We start from the raw sequence: 26,966 nt of genomic DNA, 5'->3' as shown, positions 1-26,966 counted from the left end.
AATAATATCATGAGTACACGCACTAAACGATGACTCTCGATGATTGATAAACGTGATATTTAATATTAATAAAGCAGTCGTTATTACACGAACGTTTAAAATGCGATTTGTGAGATTCGATAAAAAAACAAATACTTTACAAACAAAATTGTAAATCGAAGGATGATGTATCACGATAACCTGATCATTGAAATGATACTTCACAGGATGATTACCAGTTTTCATTTTTATATCATGAAATAATTCTCTCTCTCGTATTACGGCACGTAGCGCCGGATGCAATCTGTGAGTGATTAAAATAGATATGACATTCTTGAACCAATATTTCCTCCTGCTATACTGAAATTATCGCTCTCTTGAGATAATTGCCGGTATTCCGATATTTCATAAAATCACCGATCTCGTACGAGACATAATGCAATCCGCGAGTAATCATAATAGAGATGGACACTTTGAACAACGGAGTCATTTTCCTCGCAACGTGCTCCACCACGATAGTAATCGGCCGACCTTGACATTCCATTGAAAAAGATAAATATCGATAGTATTTATCTCATAAAAAAAAAAAAATGTCCGTGTCAATCACACAGCGCGTAGCGCAGAGTGACAATTAACGAGCGACCAAAACGAAGACGATATTCGAAATGACAGAATTTATTGCAACGCGCCTCCATCGCGCGATATAATTACCTATACTTTGATCTTAGCTCACGAGAGATAATTGCAGAGGAGCGATGACGCATCGAGATAATTGCAAAAGATTTTCACAGGATTAAAGCGCGATCTTGCCTCGGTCTCCAGAACTTACGCGACGTCGCGCACTTTAACCCGCGGAATGTCCGAAAACGCGCGCGCGTACGCACGCACGCACGCACGCACGCATGCACGCACGCGGTCGGTGCGTTAATCTCACGAGGCGCGCGCGTTAGGAAACGGGGAGTATCCGTGTAAACTGAATTGCGCCGATGTCGGCGTGAAATTAAAACGTACGGGAAACCGGTTTCTCCACCGACTCGTACGTATATACGTATGCACCGCGCGATGCGCTTGTCGTTGCAGCGGCTCCGTCGCAAAGGCGTGGGTAACGTTGGAATTTAATAGGAATAAATTCAGTCTCTCTTGGCGGTGAGAGAAATGCGAAAAGGAAGAGAGAGGGGGAGAGAGAGAGAGAGAGAGAGAGAGAGAGAGAGAGAGAGAGAGAGAGAGAGAGAGAAAGATACGAGACTTTGGATTGTCATTCTCGCGAACGCACGCGACGTGCGCAAAAACCTTGGAAGTTCCTCTCGAACGTACAAGGGTTGTCATTGAATGAGTAGCGCGGTGACACGTGCGGGCCATGTACGCGTGCACGCTATCGCACGCTCTCGTTTTGTTTACGTTTCGTTCCGTCGAACAAATTTAAACCGAAATTTAAGCTCGTTAGAGCTCGCGTGACGATACACTTCGAAACTCTATTAGCTCCGTACTTCTCTCTCTCTCTCTCTCTCTCTCTCTCTCTCTCTCTCTCTCTCTCTCTCTCTCTGCTCGCGGATCGTTTGTACCGCCGTTTAGATATTTTGTCGCCATAAGCGAGCCGGACGAAGACACGCGATTATCCGGAACGAATGTCGAAATACATGCTTCAATGTAATCCGTTAGGTCTTTAACAAGTCGGAGCGCCGAGAATGACACCGAGCTAATTCTCAGAGTTACTACAGGATAGGACGAAGTTAACGTTACGGTGCTAACAGAGAGTGCCTTCTAGCTACTTTCGTGATCGTTGTCAAAATAATACAGCGTTGCACATAGGCGTTGCAGTAGGAGCGAGATATAATTTTATAAGTCAGAATTTTACTCTTCACGAAAATTAAAAAAATGCGCCGCTTTAATCGATATCTCGTTTGAATTAAATAATTCTCAGGATTGACAAATAATAGGATAAGCGAAATCGGGAATGAAAACTGTAGCATTGAGATTGTATATGTCTAAATGTTTCTATCCTCTGTGTGCGTTAGAAAGAGAAGGGAATTTCGTTTGCAAACAATCATACGCTCGTAATAGTTGCTGATAACGATCGATGATATGTTCACATATCAAGTGCCAAGTCAGCATGCAAAATTCTCGTGACCGGTTATTAAGGACGTCACGATTCTCGAGTCTGTATTACGATGATCTACGACGATAGTTTGTAGGAGAATCGAGAACTACGGGTATCCGCTTAGAATTTGCATTTCCTCGAGCCATTTTCGCGGTCAAACGTTGCTTTATGACTCATTATGGAGGCACCTTCACCAGATCGCCAATTCCTAATTACCGAGTACGACGCGAAAGCGATGGCTCCGAAGAAGGTGATCCATCGGAAATTAAGAAACTTGAGCCTCGCTTCGGATTTGCATCCTCTTTCACATCTGGCGAACTTCTTGCGGTCGAGCGCTACTTTACGGCTCGTTACCAGAATATCTTCCCCGAGACTCGCGAGACTTCCTGAATCACGATCCGTAATGCGCAAGTGTCACGTTGGGAGAAACAATCTACGAGAAATCGAGACCGTAGTTCTGCTCTGAATTTGCATTTTGGTACGTGAGTTATCCGCGGCTGAGCCGTTGCCTTCGTAACCTCAAGAGTCGCCAAGACTTCCTGAATCTGTATCGCGATAGTGTCCCCCTGGCACTGGATTCGCTATCAAAAACTCAGTCACGAGTCCTAGAATTTCTGCACTGTGATCTATGGGACGAGAGATTTACCTCTCGGTATGTAAGTTATTCGCGGTATGAAGTGCTTCGTGTTTCCCGATCAAGCCGTCTTGTACTCGAGTACACGGGACACGGTGTCCGGATGGCGCAATAGTATCAAAATAAATCTTCACTTGGCGACATATTTCCCATCGGAATACGAGATTCTTAATTTCGCGCGATCGATGACGCGCAAGATCGACGTCGTATATATATATATATATATATATATATTATCTGCGATCCGCAAACAACCAGGAACTTCGGCCGCGCTCCGGATTTGCATCTCCTACTATCTACTAGTAAAGTTTCGCGGTCGAGGGCCGTTTTATAGCTCGCCACGTCGGAATGCTCCTTCCGACGAGGGGAGATCGTCGTCGCGGCGCGAATGTGGAAACGGTAAATCACAGCTCGCTGAAACGCGCGACGGCCTCTACGGAGAAGCGTTTCGCATCGCAGAGGCCAATTTCGCCGTGTTGCAGCCGCGTTGTGCCGGCACTCGTCCGCCGCAACGGAAGCGGTTGCAGCGACCTGGCCTCTCGTGAGCGAAATCAAGTGGGATTTTACAGGAGCCCGGCCGGCTGCTGCCGACTCTCCGCAGTTTTACGACGGATACCACGATGAAGGAAGAGGCAACTTGGGAACGCGAAACCGCCTCCTTGCCGTCGTGGCAGAGCGAGATTTACGAGCGAGTTGCGCGTCGACGAGCGTACCGCGCGATTCACGTCCTGCCGATCCTCGATCGGCGACCGGGAAAATATCGGCTGGATATCGCGATAAACGAAGCGGACGGTCTTCGAAACGGGACTCCGGCGACTGGCGAGATGACAAGTAATAATTTGTCAATTTCTAATAATTCTTCGGTGAGATTCTGGAAAACGTAATGTCCGGCATTCGTTAGCAACTTTTCATTTCCTTATAAATATAATTTTTTATGAAATATGATAACGAAAAGCTATAGAATATATTTATTATATTGAAATTTTACGCGTGGGAAAATTTCTGCGGTTAAAATACTCGCAGACTGAAAGTAGTTTTACAGTCGCTATAATTATTACCATTATTTGATATGTTATAAACGGAATCGGAATCTCGTCGATACGTAGTTATACGATTTTCCGATGTCATCGTATCTCAGCATCAAAGAGTCGTAAAAAGACTGGGGAAGCGTGACAAATTCCTCGACACTCGCCGATGATCGTTGGGAATGCGTCGATTCCGAGAGAAACGAAAGTTTTCTATGAATACGTGAAAATCGATACATTCCTTTGATTAGTAAAAATTATAGTGAAAACGTGAATGCATTGAATCAGATCATGTAAAGGTCCTTCTGCGAATCGAACATTCTGCGTAGACTCGTTAGATAGACATTATTCTTCGAAATATATACGAGGAGCGAGTTGTGTCGAACTATCAACTTTGAAATCAGTCTTGCATTTTACAATTAATATAACGTAGATGCTGTCAGAAAAGTAACAACCTGTTCATAATTTTTTTTTACAAAAATTGGCGATCTTCCTAAATCACCATCAATTAAAATTAATAATCGCTAATTAACACACTTGCATACACTTGAAAACCGATTTAGAGACTCTCGCTACGAGTGGATTCTCCGACACGATTTTCGATTATACATCTATCAAGTCGTTTTCAAAGTATCTTCACCCGCCAATTGAATTCAGGCAGAAATGTCAAGGATGACGGCAAAGTAAGTCCTTCACCGGTGGTCCACCAATTCAGAATCCAAAAACCCGTCAAAGATCGTCCGGTCCAGGACCGATCGTCGTCGCGGGGCATCGCGAGGAATCGAAAGTGGCAACGTAAAGCAGACAAGGGACGAAGGCAATCGGAAACCGGTAAAGACGGTAGTCCGGAGTCGATCGACCTGTCATTACTCCACCTCGATGAGAGCATGAGCCAAAATCGTAAATTATAGAGCACTTCGAGCGAGAACGGAGACGATTCGAGGGTACCGATTCAATAGAGTGTTTGTCGGATAAAAAGGGAGCAAGCGGGAATAAGACGACTGGGGACCACCGCAAGTCGATCGGGCGGAAACGCAAAATCTGGCGCGCACAATCAGCGAATTAAAACTCAGACGTGCCATTTACATCGGCTACCGAAACGATCGAACGGGAGTGACGAGGCGACAGGGGCGAGCCGAGGATGACAAACGGGAAGAGAGTCGAAGGAGAAAAGGAAAAGAGCGAATATAGGACGATTGGAGTAATGATAAAAATTACAGATCGCGCGATCGAAACGCGGAATCGATTTTCGACGCAAAAAGCAAAACTGCGAAATTATGGGACGTGGTCGAGATCGCGAGTCGAAATGTTGATCAGCGATCGTGAAGATTCTTGCGCCATCGTTCGTGCGGACGACGGCGCGATTCGGAGTGGTATAAATAAAATTGGGAAAAGGAAACAAATGATAATTCTGTTGAACCGTGAACACTCGCGATTCACGGGACGGCGTATACACATCGGGTCCTTCTTCGTGTAAAATCTAAATAAACCGAACGCGCGAAATTTACGGATATATATTTGGTCACAAACATCTCTACCTGCAGCGCGAGATCTCTTCTGCGTATTTGTCCGTGCGAGAGCTTCAGAAGCGAGTTCTAAAGCGCGCAGCTCTCCTATTCGTATCTTTCTCGCGAATCTTAAAACGGACATTGCATATGTGTGCGTGTGCGTGCGTGCGTGTGTGTGCGTATGTATGTGCGCGCGCGCGCGCGCGCGCGTGTGTGTGTGTGTGTGTGTGTGTGTTGCATGCGCGGGAAGTATCAAAATTCCGAGCGCGTCAAATATCGCGTTAACGTTTATTTGTATTAACGGTGAACGCGCCGTTACTCATCTGCGATCATGCGGCGATACGGCTAATCGCCAACGATTGGCCGCGATGTCTCCGGCCCGGGAAAGACGCGAACACGGCGTTCTCGTGGATGACGGGAAACGTGTCTCGAATGTAAATCGTTCCACATGGCGCTTTGGCTCGGACGAACGCGCGCATCACACACACACACACACACACACACACACACACACACACACACACACACACACACACACATACACACATATACACGCATGCACGCACGCACACGTTTAACGCATCAGGATGTGCCTCGGGATGTGGATGCTTTTCGGAGCCCGGCGCCCGAGGCGATTCTCCGTCGAATTATCCGACGATAATGTCAGCGTTAAACGTACAAGATCGAATGATCAGAGTCACATTGTTCATCCCTCGATGCTGCATACATGGCGGCCGACCGGCCATCGAATCGCTTGCGGCCGGAATAACTTAGTGCTCCTTCTCTCCCAGTTCCTTCGGCGTAATAATCTTTCCCGTTTGTCACGCACGTTTGGCGACCGAGCGCGACCGTCCGCGGTTTCCGCGGAGTTTTGTCAATACGGCGAGAGTTACGATTAATGTGCCCGCGGAAATTATTTACCGCGGCTGTTTAACGAAGTGTCACGTATGTCGGACGTATTGCCGCGAGAGTCTTGCGCGCCCGCTACGCGAGAGAGGCTCTCGGAGCAAAAATGACGCGGGCAGAAAATAGATCAACGCGTTATTGCGTATCGCACGCAGTTTCGAGATCACGCTTGTAAATTATCTTCTCGACGAAGTGTGATGCAAGCGTTTATCCGCGGGATTCCTCGCAGCTTCCAAGTCGAGAGAATATAAGAATTCGTATTTTTTTATATTATCGCGTATTTCTCGGAACGCTGTCTCGATAATATTCGTATCGGAGGAGACGAGTAATCAGACGCGAGCGTCTATTTAATAGCGTCGACAGATTTCTACTCCGGGGGAATTTAATCTCTCAGATTTCATGAGCCATCGAGGCTCTTGAAAACTTCATATCTCTGCGACAGTGAGAGTTGGAGTTAAACGACGAATATAAAAAAACTGAATATCCAAGCTGACCGCTGACGAAGCCGCGAAAGGCGCCATTTTCCCGGCCTTCCTCGTCACCTCGGTGAAACTCCGAGGCGTTGCATCGCGGTTGCGTTTTACGACGTGCCAGCGGCCGCGAGCTCCGCCGACGGTTTCTCTTCGTCCGCTCAAACGTCGCATCGCTAACGAGAACGCGCGCGTGAGTAAAGTCGAAATAAAACGGCGCAGTTGCGGCGGCCGCGACAAAGAACTCGGGGAGTGAGTCAAAGAGGACACAACGCATGAGGACGGAGAGAGAGAGAAAGAGAGAGAGAGGAGAGGAGAGGAGAGGAGAGCAGAGGATAGACGCAGGTAGCTGCAATCCAATTTAGCGGCGGATATCCACGCGAGATCTTTACGATTTCTACCCACGAATAAGACAGGGCCCACTTACCGTGAAATCATATGCAGTGTCCAGTCACGGATGCCATTGCCGCCGCCGTCTCCTCCTTCTCCTCCTCCTTTTCCTCCTCCTCCTCCTCCTCCTCCTCCTTCTCTTCCTTCGCCATCGCGTCGATTGCCGCCAGCCACCGTCGCTTCTTTCGCGGTGAAAACCAAACTGCGTCGTACTTCGCGCCAGCAACCGCGTTGCCAGATGGCACCACAAACTGGAACGATCTGCCGAGTCGAATCCGGCTGATGCACCACTATTCCTTCACTATAATCAGGCATCGTTTGTTTAATAAATTAACGTTTCTATAAATTTTCTCCTAAATTGTTTATTCTTAAATTATAAAAAAAAATTTCTGATCAAAATTGCATAACAAATTTTTTAAAGTAATTATTATAAATAATTTTGTGCAGAATTCGTTGAAATAATTTTTTTTCAAATAGTTCGTCTTCCTTTTAATACTTTTTAACAATTAGGAATAACAGTCTCGTTATCAATTAATGACTAATATAAAGTAAACAATATACAGAGAATTGCGTGAACGACGCGAGAATTACGCGAATCGTATGCGCGAAACATGAGGTTTGAGGGAAACGTAATGAGCGAGCGAGTAAAACGAGGTTTATCTTACTTCTCCGGCTCTCGTAATTATCCATTATGCAATAACGTGGTAATGATTCGCGTCTTATTCTTAACGCCTTCTTTATTCCCGGGTGCCAGCCACCAAAGTTCCCAGGATCGCGCGTCGCGTTTTCGTTTCGAGGCACTCTCAGACACACGTTGTTATTTAAATTAACTATGACTATTCGAATTTAATTAGAGGCATCCTTGAGCTTTTCTAAACAATAGAAGCAACTTCGAATATGCGTCGCGCATTCCGCATCGTAATTGTCATATTTATCTTGCGAAGTTTTGATTAACAATCTGTAATTATGCAGGAGATGAAAATTTTTAAAATATTAGTATTAATAATTAGAAATTATTTACTTTTTAAATAAAAATTTTCAAATGCTATAAATTGAATGCTTAATAAATTGAATATTTCTCTCTCGTGCGCGCAATCGCGATAATTGAATGCGTCAGATACGATATTGAAACTTTTAGATTTAATTACATAGCATTTTTATGATTTGAATGCCGTTTACGAACCGGATAATTTTTAATCCGTAAAATAGACTAACATTAGACTTAAATGTTAATTCTTTTTATTAAAGCAAAACACACAGAGGTCGGAAAAAACTTTTCTAATTTTAATGCGGAACTTATTAATTTTATTATACATACTTTCGCCACAATGTTACCGACTTCGCCCACACTCATTTCGCGTCTCATCGGACACGCGGGAGCACACGGAACGGCGAAATTCCACGCCGCGGAATTCGGAGGAGGTGGCGAAGGAGCGATGGGAGGGAAGGTCGAGCGTTGTCGGAGCGGCGGGCCTCATTCGCGTGCGGGATTAAAATTCGAGTCCCACGGTACACGGTAGTCTTGCGTTCTCAGACACGACCGTTCGGGTCCTTTCACGTAAGGATGAGAGAGACGCGTTTAAGCGCTTCGCGGAACCCTTTTTTTTAATTCCTCCCCCCCCCCCCTTCCCCCTCTGCCCCCGAACGTCACGCACGTGTGTATGGCGCGGACGTGGCAAAACGATGACGCGCACATCGTCAAATCTTTCGTGAAGTAGCGGATCTATGAGAAAACATCCTCCGTCTTCGAAAGATCCACCTCTCGAGGGTCGATAGCTATAGCAAGTGATGAACGTGTAAAGTAGAACATTGTAATGTAAACCCAGTAATATTTTTTTCCAGATAATACAAAATCCAAAATTAGGAATCAAGACGTCTTTAAGATTTTTTGCAAAAATATCTTTAATTTGGTTTTGGACTTGTGTCATCTCTGAAAAGATCACGTGTTTTCTTTTTCCTTCTAATTTCGAAATTTATTGTTGATATTGTATGCTTATTGTTAATGGATAGCAAGTTGGAAGCAAAAATCGTAATTTCTACTAGATAAAATTTCATTTAACGCGATAAATGTGCAAGAGAAAAAATTGACTCTGCGCAAAACGAAAGTGTTTTCCTATCAGAGAAATTCCGAGTTTGACAGGTGAAGAATCTCCCGTAAATCGCAACGAAATTACTAATGGAATCGAATTGCAGGATTTTGCATCACGAGTTCAATAGCGAATCGGCAATTTACGTAACTTTCAATAAAACTGAGATACCGTTGCGACGTCGGATTTTGTCGCCCGGTGATCGATGGATGAGAAAATGAATGACGCGCGCAAAACAACGGCGTGGCGAATTTCCGCGCATCGTATCACAATGCGCGTAAAAATGTTTAAATTGAGCGCTGAGACGAGGAGACGAGGGAGGAGGACGCATCATCGCCGAGAGCAACTGGGGAAAACGACGTCGTCGCGCACTTGCGAACACGTGAGAAACGGTGTGACATTACTCGCGTCTCATCAGACGATAATCTATGCGATCTCCTAAGGGAAATGATGTGCGGCATACGCGACGATCACAGCTGTCGCCGCCACGTGAAGTTTGAATTACCGTCGGCGCGAATAAAAATCGGAAAATTACACTTTGTACACGTAGCGGTACGTTACGAGTGTTATTCATTGTCTTTCTATCCATATGCTTTCAATTATCGGCGGCTATGTGTTTGTTTCAGTATCGTCAATCGTTTTCCACACACAAGCTCGTCGTTTAACATTCTTGCCGAGAATTCATTTTTGCACACCTTAATGCACGTGCGTGCGTGTCTCGCTCTAAATTGAATTCCTCTTTTAGATATCTCTCGTTCGTAGCGTGACGAGCTAACAGAATTACTCATTAGCCGATCCGTCACTAATTTCTGTCTAATATATATTGGAATATTTTGCAAACACCTCCTGATTTATCGAGGTAACCGTTCGACCGACTTGCTACTCCATCCTCTCAGAGATTCTTCGATCAATTTAGATGCCGTGTGTCTTCTTTTTCTCACTAAACGGCCACGGTCCCAGATATACATATATACAAAATCGTATATACAATTTCCGTCCTTATACAATTTATACAGATACTGTTTACTTTATAAAAAAAAAAAAAGAAGAGGAACGCTCTACAAACAGCTCAGCGAGACTGAGGTGCCAGTCGAATACCATGACAGCGCCGAATCGATTCTATCAGAGAGAACAAAAACTTCGTGGCAGCGCCTATTATATCTGCCGGCGTGATCGTCGGCAATTCGCCCGACATTCTTTATTTTTGCGGTTGCCCGAAAAATAACGACGTCGTTCCCGCGATCGAATCCGGAGTGGCGGGCCGGCGGTCACACGGCGATGTCCGCCGGCGCGAGTCTCTCTCTCTCTCTCTCTCTCTCTCTCTCTCTCTCATTCCTGATTTTGTGCGTGCGATTATATATACGATGGCGCGTGCGCGTGCTTGAAGAAATATACAACGGGACGCGAGCGCGAAAAGCGTCGCGGCGCTGGGCGTCCTGCGTTACGTCGAGCTCCGTCGGAATGCGTAAATATACAAGCCGCCGTGAAGGGGAGAGAGAGAGAGAGAGAGAGAGGGACAAACTTGCGCTCTATACGCGGCCACCCTGAATTTATAAGAAGCCGTGACTCCACACACGCGGGCGCGATACGTGACGTCCGTGTGGGACGTCGAAAGCGGTATCGCCAGATTTAATGTTCCCCGCGGCAGGATGCGTATCTCAGCGCGAGAGCCGGAGAGACGAAAAGTTTGACCTTTGTCAAGTAACACGAAGCTCACAGTCGCGACGGAGAAACGAGGAACATCCGGTTTTGCGTGATGTTATCCAACGGGAACAAAAGAACGAACCCCGACCGAAGTGGCATCTTTACAAGAAGAGCTTTATACATATTCTTAAATGGAATTACCGTGTATTTCCGTAATTTTCAATAGATAACTATGTTTTTTCTTTTCCTCCCGAGCATTATCTTTGCACTACGCAAGTTCCCTATTTAGTTTCCGCGACGTGAAACAAATTGATTCCGAGATCGACTGGAATTTGCCGCGAGATCAGATTATTCATATTACTGAGGCTTTTCGCGGAGCGTAATGACAAATCGCTAAAACTCGATCTGCAAAAAGCGGATCATTAATAGTAGATACGCGAGAGGAAGACAGATCGAGAGTATGTATACATATCCATCGGGATGCAAGGTTAAATCCTTAACGCGTTTAAGTGCAATCTCGCTTGGCTAACAGGCGAAGCAGAACTAATTACCCGCTACATTAAGCGTCATCAATCAAAGCTTTTTATTTATCAGCCGTTTTTTTGCACATTCCATTTCATAAAAGTAACGGAACGCGAACGGGACGCGTGACCTTCTGCGGTTGACAATGTAGGAAGCGTTTTTTTATTTTCTTTTTTTTTTTTTTACCACGATACGCATAATTACGATCGAATAAGGATAAACGTTCCCCCGTCCACCATCGGCTGTGCGAATTGATCGACGATATCGCGCGTTTTTTATCGCGTGATTTGCGCATTTACGTAATTTCCCGCATAGGCTAAACAGAGTGTAATCATGAACACTGACGGTTTACGAACGCCGCGAAGAATGTCGTAGAGAACCGCCTCGGAAAAAAATTCTTTGTCCTTTGTTTCATCACTCTGTCATATTACAACATTATTACATAAGCTTTAAAAATTCGTATCGTAATGTATTCTTAATTCTCATTGATTTTCTTTTCCTATAAGCGATGAGTATAATGTATACAACGTAATTTTCATTAGCACAATTTTTTAAATAGAGAAGTCACCGCGTGTCAATGACTATTTCGACGCGCAATGTGTTGATGTTCTTTGAGTTTCAAGGGACAATCCTCTTGCCTTCTGTTCGCAGGACTCGCAGAACGGCCCGGTGCTGGACCGATGGAGTATATGCTCGGCTGAGGAGGAGCCGCTGGTTCTGCAGCAGTTCCTCAGGTTCGCCGAGACGCGTCCGTTCGTGCAGCAGCTGCTGCTGGCCGCCGGAACGCCGGGTACGGATGCTATGTCACCGAGCAGACGACCTTCGCCACCGACGATGCCACTAGCACATTTGCCACCTCCATTGCACATGCTTCATTGTGGTCTGCCGCCACCCGGCACTCGGCTGCCACCTCCGCTACCACCACCTCCGCCGCCGCCGCCGTCGTCGTCGTCGATTTCTCATCCCTCGATGTCGCCAACGGCGCAAAAGCACTATTCCTCGGCGGCGAATCCCACTGGTGGTGTCAGTAGAGCAAATTCACCGCCGCGTTCCCTGGATTCGCACCTGACGTCTCCATTGAATCGGCTGCAGAGCATGCAGCCCTTCGACTTTCGGAAATTAGGCACCCTCGGACTGCCGGGGTTTCCGCCATTGCCGCCGCCGCCGCCATCCGCGGAACAACTTCTGCAAAATCGGAAATCCATGAGAAATCCACAGAGCCCTCATAGTCCACCACATCACTCATCCGCAACGCAACTGCAAAGGCCGCATGTGCCCGTCGCACCGGTTTCCTCGTCAGCGTTGACCTTTGGTCATCCGCTTTCCGTCGCGGTTTCCTCCGGAGCGTTACCACCGAGTTTCCCGACGCACTTTCCGCCACCCGCGATGGGTAAATCGCCCGGCAGTATCGGTGGACTCACTGTACCCGCGGACGTGCATAGCGGCGGTGAGAAGAGCAGCGAGTTCGGCTCGGAAGAGGATGAAGACGATGAGGAAAACTCCGACAGCGCGTTGAACCTCAGCCGACGAGACGCTGCTGTAGCAAAGCATGCGATTTCCTCCGAGCAACGGCATCACCCGCCGTTACCGCTTCAGGCGACGCCATTGGGCAGGCCACCCGGTATACCTGGCAGAAAACCGCATTCGCCAGGCAAGCGACCGGGCAGTCAGTGGGGAGCCGCTGCGAACATGCCGCCAAATCTCGGCACACCTTTCATCAATCCCACCACCGGCAAGAAGCGTGTGCAGTGTAACGTCTGTCTGAAGACCTTCTGCGATAAAGGTGCGCTGAAGATTCATTTCAGCGCGGTACATCTGCGCGAGATGCATCAGTGCACCGTGAAAGGCTGCAGTATGATGTTCAGTTCGCGCAGGTCGCGCAACCGACACAGCGCAAATCCGAATCCGAAACTGCATTCGCCACATTTGCGACGCAAGATCTCTCCGCACGACGGCCGCTCGTCCATGGCGCATGCTCTGGTGCTACCGCCGCAGGTGGGACTCCCGGTACCTGCTACCGGACTGAATCACCTGCCTTTTGGCTCATTTCCGTTGCTCACGCCGCCACCGGATCTTCGTTCGCCAGCGTCGCTGTGCGCATTGGACTTTAAACACCTGGACCTGTCATCTACGCAGGCAGGTCAAGGTAGACCGTATGATGAAGCACTGCAACAGAGAATGTCAACGGGCACAGGTCTGTCGACAACCACAGCCTCAACAACGATGCCGGTGCCAATGTCGAGCGTCGCAGTGACCATGACCACGACGACGGCGCGAGGTTCGTATTCTGGTGGTGGCACATCTATCAGCGCAGTCTCGCCGTCCACTCAGGCATCATCCGTGATACCCGAGGGTGAGGAGGACGAGGACGACGACGATGGCGGTATCGTTGTAGTCGCGGAGGATGAGATCAGCAATTTGCCGTCGAGATTGCAGCCGCTGCGTGCTGATGACGACGAGCAGCCAGCCGACTTTAGTCTGGCGAAACGGCCGAAACTCTACTTTGGCGACACCGTCGACGAAGACCTTGCTAGCAATCCCGACAGTAATGAGGACAATGATTCCATGGGCACAGTGGATCAGCAACCCTTCTCCGTGAACCAGCACTCACTCAATTCGAGTTCCTTTCATAGCCGAGGCGTGCGCAAAAGGAAATCTCAACATCCCACGAGGTGCGCTATACCAGCGGAAGTGCATTCTTCGTCTACCGACGGTGATTCCTCCAATGACGAAGAACAACGAATCCAACGACGATGTTTATCGGATGGCGTCGTCGCGCCGACGCCGATGACGGAGTTTCAGAATCAGCCGGAGGATATGTCAATGTCCAGGCTTGAGGCGGAGGATCGAAAGATATTTCCCGGCTCGCCGAGAAACCAAAAGGGTAGCTTTCACGATCGCGAATCAGATTCGCGTTCTCCAGATGCCGGCAATCCGGAGTGTGAGGCGACGACAGTTGCTAGCAACCGGCGCGATACTCACTCCTCCCAGGACAACGCAGAGGAGCTACCTCAGGACGAACCGCGTGACTTAAGTTCGAGAGCGAGCTCGATCAAGTCGCCAAAGCGACAGATCACTCCAGAACCAAAGACCGATAACACGCCGCCGTCAAGCACGACATCCAGTGGGGCGACGACGGCAATGACGACGACGACGACGACGACAGCGAAAGATTCCGATGCAACGTTGTCGGAACAAAAAGATCGTCGTCTGAGCGCGGAAAGTGACGAAACGACAAGGGTGAAAGATGAGACGATTGCAAAAAGAGAACCCGCCGAGATGACGCAGGAGGAGAGAAAGCCGACGAACGACGAGGAGCACCAGGATGACGAGGAGGACGACGATGATGAGCCCATGGAGGAGGTCGAGGAGGATGATGATGAGGAGGAAGAGGTGGACGACGCACTGCGCAATCAAGAAGGTGAGCGTCCCGATGATCCCCCCCGTGCCCCGAGCTCGGTCGACAGCCGTCCGACGACAGCCGACGACCTCTCCCACGACTCCTCGACCAACACTTTGCGTCAACTCGAGTCCTTGTCGCAGGGTCGATGCGTGATGCCGTACGCCGAGACGCAGCGGGTGGCTTCGAGGTCTGGCCGCGGCTCTACCAGCCCTATCAGCCTCACGACCCACCAGGAGATCACCATGGACAACTCCTCACATGGCTCTCGTTCATCCAGCGCCTCACCCTCCACAGCGGCCATGGATACGGACAATAGCCTGATTACGTACGCACGTTACGAAAACGGCGGCTTCGTCAGCACCCAGGAAGTGCCGCTCGACCGTGAGAATCCGCGCCGTTGCACCGCCTGTGGCAAGGTCTTTCAGAATCACTTTGGCGTCAAGACCCACTATCAAAATGTTCACCTCAAACTGATGCACCGTTGCAGCGTGGACGGTTGTAACGCGGCCTTCCCTTCGAAACGATCTCGCGATCGCCATTCGGCGAATCTCAATCTACACCGGAAATTGCTATCGACCTCGTCGAGCCCGCCACTCTCTTCCAGTCTGCCGCCGAGTCTGTCGCCGCGCATCGACGATCCGCAGATGAATCCACTGTTGCACAATGAGTTCCTGGCAAGACTCTACGCGGACGCTAGTATCGGCGCATTGGGCGCATATCCCTTAGCACCCGGACTGCCGTCTGCGGTCGACCTGGCGGCCCGGATACCACCGCCGCATCCGCTCCTGCTGCCGCCACATCTCGGCGCCACGTTCCCGGGTTTGTCCTCGTTTGCGTCTCACTTGGCTGGCCTAAATGGTCTTACGCATCAGCATCTAAATCATCTGACGAGACTGACTCAGGAACAGGGCAACAGGCATGCGTCCGCCTCGGGCTCGCCCGTGTCCTCGCCGGGCTCGGACGATCGCAAGGAGGAGGCCAGGTGCACCGTACCCGGTTGCGAGCGCGTCTTTGGTTCCCGAGCCGTGCGGGACGCGCACTCCAGAGATCCCCAGGCCCACCGCGATCTGCCGATCCTGTCCACCAGTAGCGGCTCGTGACCGATCTCGTTCTATGGCCGCAGTCACGATTATTATCCCTTACTGTGATGCCAAAATTCTAACTCGGCGATTCGATTCGGCCGATCGATTACCGATGATCTCGTTTTTGACTAGGATCGGCAGATCTAGACGCAGTTTTTCTCATGAATATGGGGTATGCTTTATATGCCCTATTTGAATGTTTCATGAACATACAAAAACATGTAAAAACGTGCAATATCGAGCAGAGTGCGTGCGGAATGATCGACCATCAGCGTGGCCGACATGAAGCGGTCTCGTTGATCAACGCCTGTTTAATGAAGTGAACGAACCAGTTCTAATGCGGTAATATCTGCTTGCCAGTTCTTCCCATTTCTCCAATTTATATGTCAGAATGCAACACGCGAGTTTGTTAGGCTAATCTAGTCAATTCGAAAATCTCGATTTCGTGATTCCGATTTTGGAAATGATAGTAAAAGTCGCATATTGAATAACAATTGAATTAAAATCTCGCTCGATTAATTGAATTAATATTGTTCGACATCAAATTTTAAATTCATATTAACTAAATCTTATTTACTAAATCAAATCAAATTAAAAAAATTCATATATTAGATGAATCAATTTTTTTTAATAAAACATTGTTATATATGATTTTTGTTTAAACTGGAATAATTTTGTACTAATATATATTTTTACATTGCACAATACATCTAAATCTCTTTTCACTGTCTGAGCAATTTTAAAAAAAATTACAAAAATAGAATCTACGCAAATATTATACTTTAGTGTTTATAATATGCCAAAGAGAAACAGTTTATTGCTTATTTGTGAAAATTCAGAAATTTTATATCAAAATATATTAAAATTTTTAATTTTTATTGAAAGAGTAAAAATGTATTGTGCAACAGTATTAAAATTATTTTTATTCACAAAAAAAAATTTACTCGATGAGAATCTAATATTTAAAAACTTTTAGGAAAAGATTTTGTAGGGGATTTTCGATCCTCTTTATAAAGCGAGAGCATGATACAGCGCGCAAATGTATTCGCAATCGCTTTCATACTATTAAATTAAAGAATCTTATTGCAACACTGGCGAAAATTCAGGATTTGACTGGTCGACTAAACTGCCTAACTTTGAAGATCTCCACGTGGCGTGCGATCATTTCTTTCACGAGCGCGACGTCGAGAAACCGACGACGGCGAATCATTGAAACCACGACAGTCGCGTGTCTGTCCGATCGTCGGGATTAACTTAACATAATCAGGGGTAATAAGAGAGGGGGGGGGGGAATAGAGGACGAAGGACGAAAGCATTAGAAGAACGGACTGAGGCGCGGTGTCCCCGGTCCCGAAGGTCTAATTTCATCATCGTTGTGATAACGTAACGTTAGCGAATAACGCCACTATTTAACCAGTAACCAATTACTACCGCTGTATATAATAAACAGACATAGTACCTTTCGGTGTAAACACGTAATTATATCGAGATTAAGTTTTATCAACGCGTGCCCGACGCGCGCGACACGGTTCACGACGATTAGTTTTGTAAATGTGAGAGGGGTAGGAGCCGGTAACACTTGCCGGTAAAGCCGAGGGTAAAAGAAGGAGGAGCAATGTGTGTGACGTCGCGACGACGGCAGCTAGAAGGAAATGCAATCTTAGTTTAAGGAGAGGGAGCACCCTCGAGAACTCGAAGGCTGAAGAGATCGGGCAATCGGTATAGATAAAAAAGTGGATCGACCAGCAAATCAAAGCGATGACGTCTCGCGCTAGGTAAATCAGAATAGATAGATTTTATTTATTGTTCCCTAGAAACCTATTACACACAAAACGCATACGCACATTACACACACACACACACACACACACACACACACACACACACACACACACACACACACACACACACACACACACACAGACACAGACACACGTCGATACTGTACCCCAGCGGCCAGTAGCGGGCACTGCCGCAAGTAACTTCCTCCTCTAGGACTTGTAAAATCGCGTTGTCGTTTTTACGTGACGAATCAATTGGCGCCAGAAGTTCGCTCTCGTCGTTAAACGTTGAAAAAAAAAAAAAAGAATGAAAGAGAAGATCATCCGAAATTTCGGAATCGATTTCGGAATCGAACGGGAGCGCGAACTTCTCCCATGAGATTTTGGTTGTACATATATACTTTATTTTCGTATCTATACATATAAATAAATATATATAAATAAATATATATATATATATATGTAAAATTTGGCGATGCGCATCGGTGCCGCGATGCGCACAAAATGTTTTTCGGGAACGTACGTGTACGCGTAAGCAGACGCAGAACACGTTTTTCTACGAGCCTTCGATCCTACGTTTTGCATTTCCACCTCCCGAGAGAGCGAGCGAAGTTCCCTCTTCTCCCGCGACACACACGACGAAACCCTACTACTATTATGCATTAAGGGCGAAACGAGATTTACAATTGTAATTATGTATAAATCGAATGCTACGATGTATATTATAGATCGATTATAAAGAACACACTCATCATTATGAAAATAAATACTTATCAAAATTAATCTCGGCTAATGCATGCATCTTCCCTTCTTTCATTTTCATTCTACTGTCACTTCCGAGACAACAATGTTACGTCCGAAACGCAAGTTTCGTACATATATGGAATCATTATGCGTTTATAAAAAAATATAAATTTAACATTCTTTTATTTAAAAATACGTACGATTGCGAGGAGGAGTTTGTTAAAAATATAACGCTTGAGTGAACGGTCTAGATTTACATCTCTGTTTTCGCCTTGACGAAAGACCGGATAACACTTCATTGGACTTTCGAGACGTCGACAGGTACAGATACGTTCGCGCGTGCAAAAATAAAAAAAAAAAAAAAGGAGAAAAAAAGAAACTTCACCACGCCCACGCGCTCTAACGTAGGTCGACCTCGTTTTCGCGGAAAGAAGATCCTTCCTTTGCCAGCGATGCCGGATCGTTTATCAGAGAATCTCGCGGGCGTGCACATGCACGCCTACTAATCCGCGGGCCTCACGAAGGAGGGAATCTCCCGGACGAAAGGGTTGTTCTCGGTCTCAACTCTGAGGAGAATCACACTCGCAATACAACGATGGAACCCGAGTTCGAAAGATTTTATGGACAGTCTAACATTTAAGTCCGCTACGAATTTTACGACTATGCATATGAATTATATATATATATATATATATATATATATATATATATATATTTAAAAGATATATATTATATATATGCGTGAAACAGTACATTTTGGAACATCGTTTTTAATTTTAATTGGCATTATAGCATTAATATCAATTTATTTCTGCATTTTTTATCAATAGAATTTGATTTAATTTGTCACTGCGCTATTTTTTTAATTTGAAGTGACATAAGGAAAGAATAATATTATAATTCATATTTATATTACAAACTATATCATAAAGTAAAACTTATTAAAAATAATAATTATGAAATTACATAGTAATATGGAAGACAAGGGTTTGAGTAATCGTGGAGAATGCAAATATAATTTTTTTCATTGGACATGAAAACAATTAATTATGTCTCTTATCGGAAACTCTTGACAAGCGATCATATGTTTGTAGATTGACTCGGAGGGCCTCCTGAGACCCAACAGTTCAAACTGTTCGCCAATAATTTTATCATTGTCACGCTAAAATTTCCTTCGCAAAAGCAAAACGACAGACCGACATCGTAGCGGACTACGGATAATTAGAAGTGTCTCGTGTTCAGGTCCACCCCAAACGAGACGTTTAATTACACATAAGCGCCAAACGAACCTCCCATCGTCCGAAGCAAGAAGACGTAGTACAAGAAAACTCGAATCGCTCTGCTAGGACCCTCATCCTTTAATCGGCCAGGAATTATATTAGAATCCTTCGATTCTCGCATTAACTTTGGGTCCCGACTGAAGACTAATAATGGATGCGCGAAATCGAATCCCGGTTAGACTCCAAATGGTGTTTTGGAACTCGAATACAGAAGTCGGAGACGTATAAAACTGCACTTCGAGATTGTTTGCGGTTTTAATGTTAACCCAGTTTTTTCATATGTGCGAACCCTCTGGTTTATTTGATTTCTTTATTTTCTCTCTCGGTATTTCTAAATCAACTAAAAATTGTTCAGAAAGCTTCCCTTTAAATTTAAAACTGCAAGTGACATTTCTGCGATGTCTCTGCACTATTTCTCTCTCCCCCCCCTCTCTCTCTCTCTCTCTCTCTCTCTCTCCCTCTCCCCTTTCCTCTATTTTTCCTATTCGCAAACGTATACGTAGCACCAACGTACATGAGATAAATGGATTTAGCGTGGCTTCGACCTTACCGAGTACGCGCTCGTCCGGCTGAAGCTTTATTCTACCACCTCTCTCTCGACGCTCTCGTGCGCACGACAGGTGCAGCGTGGGAGAACGAGGGTGGGAAGGCGGAGGTAGGTGCACGCTCTCGCAGGGAGCTCGTCACGAGGGAGGGAAAGGGCGGCCAGAGGGGACAAGGAGCAGGAAGGCAAAACGAACAAAACAGCAAGAGAGAGAAGGCGGTCTCCTCGGTTAGCGTCGACTCGCCCATCGATCCCCCCGCGTAACCCCCTCGTCATTGTGTACCCCCGGTCCATCGCGTCCTCCGCGGGGGCCGCGTTATTACTCTCGTGTTGTCGGCTTTCTAGCTAATCATATTCGTGACAAAGAAATCTGTGGTGCATTAATAGACACAAATATTTATAATTAAGCGCCAACATATTCTCGTCATTTTTCAATTTAACTTTAACGTCAAAATGTAATTTTATTCAATTTTATTAGAATGATAATAATTTAATACCCAAGTTACGTTCTGTGCAACGTGCAGTTATGCTGCAGTGATAATAATAGCGTATGAAGAAAATCAGAATTAATAAAAATCCAAACAAATCAAGCTTGTTATTGAAAACAACAAAATAATTTCAAGAACCAAGAGAACGAGCAAACAAAGAAGTGAATTGAAAACCAGAATTTTTTATACAAGGCTAAGTACATTGATAAAAAGATCATAATAAAATTTCGCCGTCAACTGTAAATTAAAATTACAGACTAAATAATTATATTCATTTGAGATTATTTCGGAAGCTTGTTCACATTGTATAATGTGAACAACGAACGAAGAAACATTAAGAGATAAAGGTGCAACGATCTTTTACTCCATCTTGGCTTCTCCAGAATTTTCTTTAGAGGAGGATCGACTCTCTAAATTACTTTCCATGTTGCATCTGTAATGGAGATGAAAATATGGAAATCAGATGCGCAACCCAGCGTGTTGAATTCTAATACATCTGATTAAGTAACAAGTATCTAGTAAAATCTTTTATTCTTGGTAGATCTCAATTTACTTGCTTATTTATTTAGGCGGACTATGTAAAATCCAGCTGCTCCGTGGTCGTTAAGCTTTTAATTGGTCGCGTGAGAAAAGCAATGGTATTAACCAAAGAACAGCCACGCTCAATGCAATTTAATATTACTGATTATTCTTTTTCTCTTGTAAGTTTCCGCTTTTTCTTGTACATACAGTCAATTAAAGCTACTTAAAATTTTAATTAATCACGTCTTTATTCAATTCGCACAAACAAGAAAATTATCATTTAATAGACATTTCGCGCAAAACATAAGTAAAGTAGATTAAACTAGAAGATAAACATATGCTTTAACGAATAGAGTTTATATCTCATTTGCCTGATGATCGGTGCTACCGAAACTTTTTTGTTTCTCCAAAAGCCATCGAGAGAATCCTTACTATCGGCTATACGCCCCAATTATTGTCCCGCCAAGGAGCAGCCCCCGTAATCATCGCAAATACGCACATCGATTGCCCGATTGCCCGTTAAATTAGTCTTCTCGGTCACCTGATATATCATCAGCGGGATGCGCGCAAGGACCGTAACGATACGGTCTCGGTTAGCGTGAGGAGCACCAGGGTTGTTGTTAGTCGCTTTTTCCGGCGAATTCGGCCTAGACACACCTGCGCGTGAATCGCAATGTTTCGGCCGGCTAGTATCCGAACAAATCGGTTGGCGAACATCGGGCATGCGTGTGCACCCGGGGTCGGGGGCGAGGGGGGGAGAGGAGGGGGCGCGCATCGTTCGATCAGGCCGCGCGCGCGTAGTGTATGTCGGGTGCCCGCTTCGTTCCCTAATCGAAGAGCGATACGAGCTAATCGCCGTGGTACGAGCAGGTACCGCGGCTCCGACCGTGTGCTGCACGTACGTATATAACGGGGCGGCGACGGCGGCGTTCTAAACACACGGTTAGAGCGCGGCCACTCGGCCGTTTAATCAGACGCCACGGGCGAGCTTCCATGCCGAACCGTGAATATCGGTCCCTCGTATCTCTCCCGCTCGGCCGTCCCGCCGATAAGGATCGCGCCACACGGCAATTTCGGCGTCCCGCACATGTCGTGCCGATCCGACGTGGTCGATCCGGCGGAATTACGACGCGCAAACAAGCGAATCCGGGAACGCCGGGCCGAGCGGAACGGGAGGGAAAACCGGGAGGGAAATCCTCGCCCTTATCGCCACGATCGATCGTAAGGTGCCGCTTATCGACGCCTAAATCACACGGACGACGATCGGTGCGAGCGAGAGCGAGGCAGTCGTTCGGAGTAAGGAGGAATAGAGTCATCGTGTTTCTAAAAATTATTTCTTCAGAACGCGCTTATTTCTCACGAAATGATTATTCTTTTTATAAAATTAATTTTTTTTCTTATTTACTGGATTATACGATTGGATCAACGATTGGAAGAGAGATCCAATTCCAGAATTGGTAAGAAAGGTTGTCGGCCTTTATCGCGTCATCGATAATCATGACGATCCTAACATGTTCGCACCTCGGCTACGACCAGGATGACGATAATAAGATCTTATGTCGCCGATCTCTTAATAGCCAATCATGCGTCACAACCGTGCGTGATCTTATCGCGATGACGCGCACTCGAAGGTCCCCATGCCAACGATCGCGCCTGAACGAGATAACCATCGTGAGTACCTAAAAGATCTGGATAAAGTAACATCGACCGGTATGCAAATGTCACTTTACAAAATTATCGAGATTGCGAGTATCATTTTCAATGTATGATCGAACACAAGATGCCATGGATGAATTAATAACCTAAAACTCACAGGCTACTAATTGAGCAATTTGTACTCATCTTCTCCCTAACGGGAGACAAAATTAAATTATTTCTTTCAATCTTTTCTTTCAACCCATTAAATAATCGCAGGGCAATCAATTGCCACGATAAACAAATTTGCACACACGGCGCATAAATTTTAACGGTCTCTAGATCGCTCGCATCCGGGGAACGTCGTCTCGATCTCTGACGCAAAGACGTGACGCGACGAGAAGACGGCTGTACGATCGAGGTTTAACCGAAATCTCGATGGGATCGATTCTCAGACAAGGCGAGACCGCAAGATCCCACTTTTCTTCGGTGCGACCTTTCTCCGATCAGCGTCAGCTGGAGTGACACTGCACGCGATGCGACCGTGGGCCCACCATCTGTGTACCGAATTGTTTGTCGCCGTGCGCGACAAGTTCTCTCTCCCGCGTTCCTCGATCGCTCCGCGTCGCGATTCCTGATGGAAGGAGGTGTTTCTTTGCGGTGTCGCCCCGCGGTGACACGCAATGCCGCGAGCCTGAACGCCTTTCCCTTTGTTGTCCGCGACAAAGATTTTGCGCCTCTGAGAAGAGGACAGATTGGTCACGAAGCGCCATTCACTGGTACTACATGAAGAAATACCGATACGCCGAGTTAATCTTGTCGATTCTCTCGGAGAATGCGAATGACCATGAAAGCCGCGTGGAAAGCATGGTAATTGCATTTTTAGATTCTAGTTCTCTTATAAACCATCCTTCGATATTATTTTATTATGAGACTTACACCTTGAGAAAGTATCGTGATTGCGAATCCAGAAAAAAGTTTCGTTAAAGTAGATGTTAACTAGATGTTAATCAAAAATTAATTAGGTAAAATGCTTAAAGCTAATGATAATATTACAAAACTTGTTTAACAATCAACTTAAGCGTCCTATATACTTATTTCAATCTAATAAAATTATTTTCGGATCAACATCTCAAATTTTTATATTCTAGCAAGAAACGTTCTTTCCATGTACAGTTTTATATTTATTTAACATAGACTTCTTAACCTGATAAATCAGGCGTGTTAATTGAGCGAAGACCATTTACTTAAGTGCAAAAATTTACACCACTTTTTTTCTCTTTTTAACTATCTTCCGGAGACTGCAATGATATGCGAGACGTCCATCACATTTTGCAGTTATCGTTCATCGATTATGATTATCCGGCGATTAGTTTCGCATCCGCGAAAGCACTACAAGAAAGTGAGTGATGAAAAAACCGCATGACGAGTCGCGAGCGCGTAAAAAGCGGAAGACGCGCGCGGTTACAGCCCCGCTGACTAGCATTAATTACGTCATTCTCGCGTTAACGGGTGCGGACGGCTGCGTAATGACGAGACTCATTGTGCGCGTATGTGCGTATACACGTGAGTGCGAGCGCGTTAACGATCCCGCAATAACGATAAAGGTGCGCGAGCATGCGCACCCGCGCACGCGGAATACTGTTACCATTAATGGCCGTTAAAATCTTAAGAGCGGAAAACAAGTCGCGCGCGGAACAAAGTTGCGTCACCGTTCTACGCGATCGGTTGTTAAAGAGTCTCAGTCGGCACTCAGGGAACGATTTTACGTATAGCCCGCGATGCCATCTTGGGCACGACGCGAATGTCGGCTTAATTTTTACGCATCGCACCATCGGTGCCAGGCGTGCTACCGTAATCCTTTATTACGGCTCGGCTTTACGACGTTGTTACGTTCCATTACTTTCGACTTCAATTCTTGGCGACGTCCGCCACGCTCGCGGTGTTTCGTAATTGCGGATTTACAGTGAAAGAAATGGCCTGGCCATCTAATCGAGGATAATTGAAGAAATTTCTTTCGTTATTATTTCTCTTTTTCTTTTTTCTTTTTTTTTTACGAAAGCTCGCTTCTGTTCAAACAAATAGCATTTTTATAATCGGATATTAATTTTTACTTTAAAATTCCTCGATGTAACGTTGAGAGGTGAAAGCCACACGTCGTGTGGTCGTGTGCGAATTTTTGCGCTCGCGATTCCCTTCGGAGGAGAACGAGGCACGAGGCAATCGTGATGGCACGTCGGTACTTCCGCGTATCAAATCGATGTCTCGTGCGCACCCTCGCGCAAGATGATAGTATTCCTGCGTACAAGAAGGAAGCACACTCCGGCACGCGATACGGAGATTAACGCGATGCTTCGAGGAGTGGTAACTTCGCTCGCGACAGCGGGAGTCTTGAGTGTTAAACACGTGCATAGCGGAGGAACGATTAAATCCGCTTACGTGCAGATCGAACGTCGCGCTTCCTCCTCTTCCTTTTCAATTCGCGCGATAAGCCAGGCGAACGTTGACAGACGTCGTGTAAGAGAAACCAGCCGGTAAGAAGCGAAGAATAACTTGTGCGGATTAAGGTAATCCGTAAAAGAAAAAAAAGAAAGAAATCGGGAATCCTGATTAATCGATTTTTTTATCAGTATTAACGCAAGTTAACTTTGACAACTTTGCAATAAAATGCAAATACGCTTCTGTCTGTGCTTTCGGCTTCCTTAAGTTTCTCGTTTCTTTTTTTTTACATCCACATAGGCAAATCAAGAAACAACTTAATCAATCGGCACGAGAAAAGTACAAAAATGCGGGAGGAAACTTGCCATGAAGATTAGAGTAGTTTCGCAATTGTTAGACGTGGCACGGTTCGATGCGACGAGTCCGAATGAGCGTTGTATGAAACGGAAAGATGGAATCTCACTTGGAGAGATCTCTGGACGTCGATGGCGTCTACTCCGTTTCCATTCGAACTCTTAAAAGTGACCGAGGTCCCGCACGCTCTCGGACACTCTCACGCTCTCGCGCTCTGCTTACAACGTCGCCGCCGTGGCGAAATTAGAAAAGTGCCGGTGTAAAATCGAGGGAACCGCGCGGGTTAGTTACATACATACACACAGCCATGGCTGAACAGCTGCCGCGGCTACAACGCGCGGGTCCAACGTCGGGATATCACGCGAGAGCGAGAGCAAACGCGAGGCAGAGGTGGACGGCGGGGGAGCGCGGGGTAGGAAGAACACGGAGGAAGAACACGGAGGACGAGCCGGAGACGAAGGGGCGAGACGGCGGGGGAGGTGGCCGAGGAAGACAGCTCGGTCCCTGAAGACAACGACCCGCCACTCAGGCCCTCGTAAAAAGGACGGGAATGTCACTGAATGACGGACCGCGAGACCGGCTCGGTAAGTAATTCTTCGGCAATTACATAATTACTCGTGGTTAGCCGTTGCGCGTTAGCCCGTTGCACGGCCTGGCGCTCTCGCGCGGAGGTAGAGAGGAGTCGTTACGATATTTACTACTATATAATGGCTGCCCCTGCCGACGAAGAAACGGACCGCTGGCTGCGGCGAGCGAGCGAACGGGCGGGCGAGCGAGAGCAGGAGCGACGGCTTGAGGTTTAAGGACCAGCGCGTCCTCGGTCAGACGCGCCAAACGGTCCATACCTCGCCTTCGAAGGACAGGTGAAGTACAAATCGTCCGGGAGAATCGACGTTTAGAGATCGGCGTTGAGTTTTCTGCTTCGAGAGAAGGGCAAGGCTTATTGAATGCAACAACGAGGCGCTCGCCTAATGTCGCGAGCGGAGGATCGGAAAAAGAGTCGAAGATCAATCTTCAACGTGTACGCGAGTCGCAATTTGTCGTGTGCGTTTTTTTTTTCTCGAAGTCACCCGGAGAAACTGACGCTTCAGAACCATTAAGTCCTCTGGTCACATCTGATATATTGGATAGCGGTATCGACGAATCAGAAACCTGACGTGCTCGGAAACTGACACTGATGATCATCGAGGAGGCATGATAACGGCGAATACGACATTGGTATCGATCGATCAGCTTTACATTAAGGGCACTGAAACGCACGTCAGAGAGCATCAAGTGTCGTCAAAAATATTCAATTGTCAAAGATAAAAATTGTTCAAGTTCCTTAAAAATTTAATTCGCTTTACAAAGTCGCGATTGCAAGCATTCCGAAATTAACAAATCAGATCAGATTAGAAAGAAAGCTGAATGCACAAACTACCTTGTTGAAGT

At 46.3% G+C, this 26,966-nt stretch overlaps 1 protein-coding gene and 1 long non-coding RNA gene across 4 annotated transcripts in view; one reads left to right on the top strand and one right to left on the bottom strand.

Moving 5' to 3' along the window:
- The window catches only part of LOC105427321 (uncharacterized), a 345,326-nt gene extending 327,014 nt beyond the window's left edge, over window positions 1-18,312 (top strand). For 2 of the 3 annotated variants that reach the window (XM_089083220.1, XM_025218318.2), the window contains one exon: window positions 11,915-18,312. In XM_089083220.1, coding sequence (XP_088939346.1) covers window positions 11,915-15,766 — 3,852 coding nt within the window. In that variant the 3' untranslated portion in view covers window positions 15,767-18,312. The remainder of the gene's footprint in view (window positions 1-11,914) is intronic. The other variant, XM_089083221.1, reaches the window with a different exon arrangement.
- The window catches only part of LOC148934940 (uncharacterized), a 34,007-nt gene continuing 14,254 nt past the window's right edge, over window positions 7,214-26,966 (bottom strand). Inside the window, exon 2 of the long non-coding RNA XR_016140859.1 lies at window positions 7,214-7,311. This is a non-coding gene — a long non-coding RNA (uncharacterized LOC148934940). The remainder of the gene's footprint in view (window positions 7,312-26,966) is intronic.

This window comes from Pogonomyrmex barbatus, unplaced genomic scaffold, assembly GCF_055798465.1.
Source record: "Pogonomyrmex barbatus isolate J1 unplaced genomic scaffold, ASM5579846v1 scaffold7, whole genome shotgun sequence".
NCBI lineage: Eukaryota > Metazoa > Arthropoda > Insecta > Hymenoptera > Formicidae > Pogonomyrmex > Pogonomyrmex barbatus.
Note: the sequence above shows the minus strand (reverse complement) of the source record. Positions and strands in the feature narration are given on the sequence as shown.